This window comes from Pyxicephalus adspersus, chromosome 12, assembly GCF_032062135.1.
Source record: "Pyxicephalus adspersus chromosome 12, UCB_Pads_2.0, whole genome shotgun sequence".
NCBI lineage: Eukaryota > Metazoa > Chordata > Amphibia > Anura > Pyxicephalidae > Pyxicephalus > Pyxicephalus adspersus.
In genome coordinates, this window is record NC_092869.1 from 8,381,215 (window position 1) to 8,383,551 (window position 2,337).

General features: G+C 43.0%; 1 protein-coding gene across 1 annotated transcript in view; it reads right to left on the reverse strand.

Moving 5' to 3' along the window:
- Positions 1-668: 668 nt before the first annotated feature.
- Positions 669-2,337, reverse strand: part of ECM1 (extracellular matrix protein 1) — a 17,325-nt gene continuing 15,656 nt past the window's right edge. The window contains exon 7 of the mRNA XM_072427684.1: positions 669-2,278. Coding sequence (XP_072283785.1) covers positions 2,120-2,278 — 159 coding nt within the window. The 3' untranslated portion in view covers positions 669-2,119. The remainder of the gene's footprint in view (positions 2,279-2,337) is intronic.

Genomic DNA, 2,337 nt, shown 5'->3' on the forward strand with positions numbered 1-2,337 from the left:
TTACATATACTTTACCATGCAGGTCATTTGCAATCGGATGCTGCAGCTTTCCAAACCTATCATCTCTTAGTTTATTGCCCCAACAGCGGGTCTGGCTCGGACACAAGTTCTCCCAGAGATCTTAAACTCCAAGCATATCTCTACCATGCTGTACTACCTGTTGCTGCATCACCCTCTGATCCCTCTAGTTCATGGGGCATATACTCCTCTTTCCAGGCCACCAACAGTGGCTTCCCCTGGCACCCAGCCCTCCCAATCTGTGTGCCATGGTGAGGGGCTAAATCCAGTGCATGGGGCCAAGTCAAAGACAATTAGTCCTCAATGGTGGCCATTTACCAAATTTCTCCCTCCCATAAGCCAATATGGAAATCCAAATGACAGAAAAAGGGGGAGTCAATAGGGGCCCAGGCAACACTAAGCCCCTTAAAAGGGGTACCAATTGTCAGGACCCATCTGGGACCTAAGAGGTTGCAGGGATAATGGGTCCCACCCCCCGAATCAGCTAGGAAATGATGCATTTGCTGGTATAGAAGCATTATGAGTTTTTAGTTTCCTGCTCTTACATCTGCCTCTCTACCCCATTTCCATTTATCTGGCTCTAGTCTGATAGAAGAAAACAGAAGTTGGGGCGAGGATACGGTAGTAATAAAAGTCCACACAGACACTCATTAAGGCTTATTTACATTTTTAATTTTTTTTGGAAACAAGTTGTAATCTCATCCACTGCATTGTATATACAAAAATACCTTTTTATTATATTTCTTTCAAACCTTACTGTCAACTAAAGTGAGCTTAAAGCTGCCAGTGATGATAGATATACAGTCACTCAAAATGCTGAAAAGATATAAATGGAAAAGACGTTTAATGTTGGACTATGCTATCCACACACATTGTATTCTGATTGGACGATTGTTCAAAGATTGCAATATGTGCGGACAGTTTTAGAGGGTAGTCCACCCAGCAAGGGTTTTACAGCTTTGGGTAGATGACATAAAAGTGAATTATTCAGCTTCTTCCATCCTACAAAGTCTCCAGAAGTAAGATCATTACCCCCGTGTTACCAGTTCTGTCCATCTGCTACCACAAGGTTGTCTGACGTCTTCTGCTGGTTCCTCTGGGTAAAGCAGAGAACATAGAGAATAACTATTGTGTCCAGAGGAGGGAGAGCTAAGACCTCTGGAGGGTGGAGAAGGAAGAATCCATTGTATGATCAGCTCAGCAGCACACACCCAAACGGCAAATAAAAAGTCTAGTGGTAATATTTAGGCTGATAGGGCACCAGAATCGGATTGGAGATCTGGTGCTCACCAGAGGAAGTTACAAGTAGGGGCCACCAGAACAAACATCTTTACCTGGCACAGTAACCTATTTTTGAAAGCCAACAAATACCCACGTGGCTGTCTGGTGACACCCTATATGGCGCCAAAAAACTAAATGTGGGGGGTAAATTACTGAAGCCCATGGATCTTCTGGTTCTCTGGTGGGCTATTTCAACCATTTAAGGCACATACATAGGGCCCATGGAGAGCACCATTAGGTAAATGGTAAGGTAAGATATAGAGATATATATGCGCTTTATACAGATTGATAAGGCCCATGCCCATCAGGTTTGTTGGTTGGATGCCAAGGCCAAAGCATAGGGCCTTTGGATGGGTAACAAAAAGAAATATTGGGCCTCTGGTTCTGGTGGATTTGACTTGTACAGGGCCTCTACACATATGCTTAGGGTACAGGTTGCATGTCTATGCAAAAACTTAGTTTAAAATGAGCTGCAAGTAATATCAAGCATCTTCATGGGCACAAACTTTTCTATGGTTGGCTCTACTAATTGTCTAACCCTACCAACATGCCCATGCCCCAACCCCTCATCACCAGCCATTCCATCAAAACTTTCACTCAATAGGAGATGTGTTTAGGATCAGCAAATTGTATTGCAATGGCTAGGAACTCCGCTGTCATTTATTCTACACAAGATTTCCCCAGATTAAATGAGATTTGTGATTTATATTACACATGGGCATTATCCAATGGAATTTGTTGTAGTGGGTTCCTCCATGTTTGGTCTAGGTGCAGGTGTTTTTTCATCTGGACATTCAGCTTCAGATAAACAGCTGTAGTCTTACTCTGTCTGTATTCTATGTGACAAAGCCATGGAGATATTCTGCAGGTAGAAGTCGAAACATTCCTCCCTCTCCAGCTCATCCTTGCTGCAGCACTTCTGAGTGTCCTTCCAAGAGTCTTTCTTGGGGCCACACAGAGTTTTCATGAAATTTTCTTTCTGTTGCAAGAACCAGAAGGGACAGGTTAGTATTAATGTATGGAATATGTTTTTTTTTT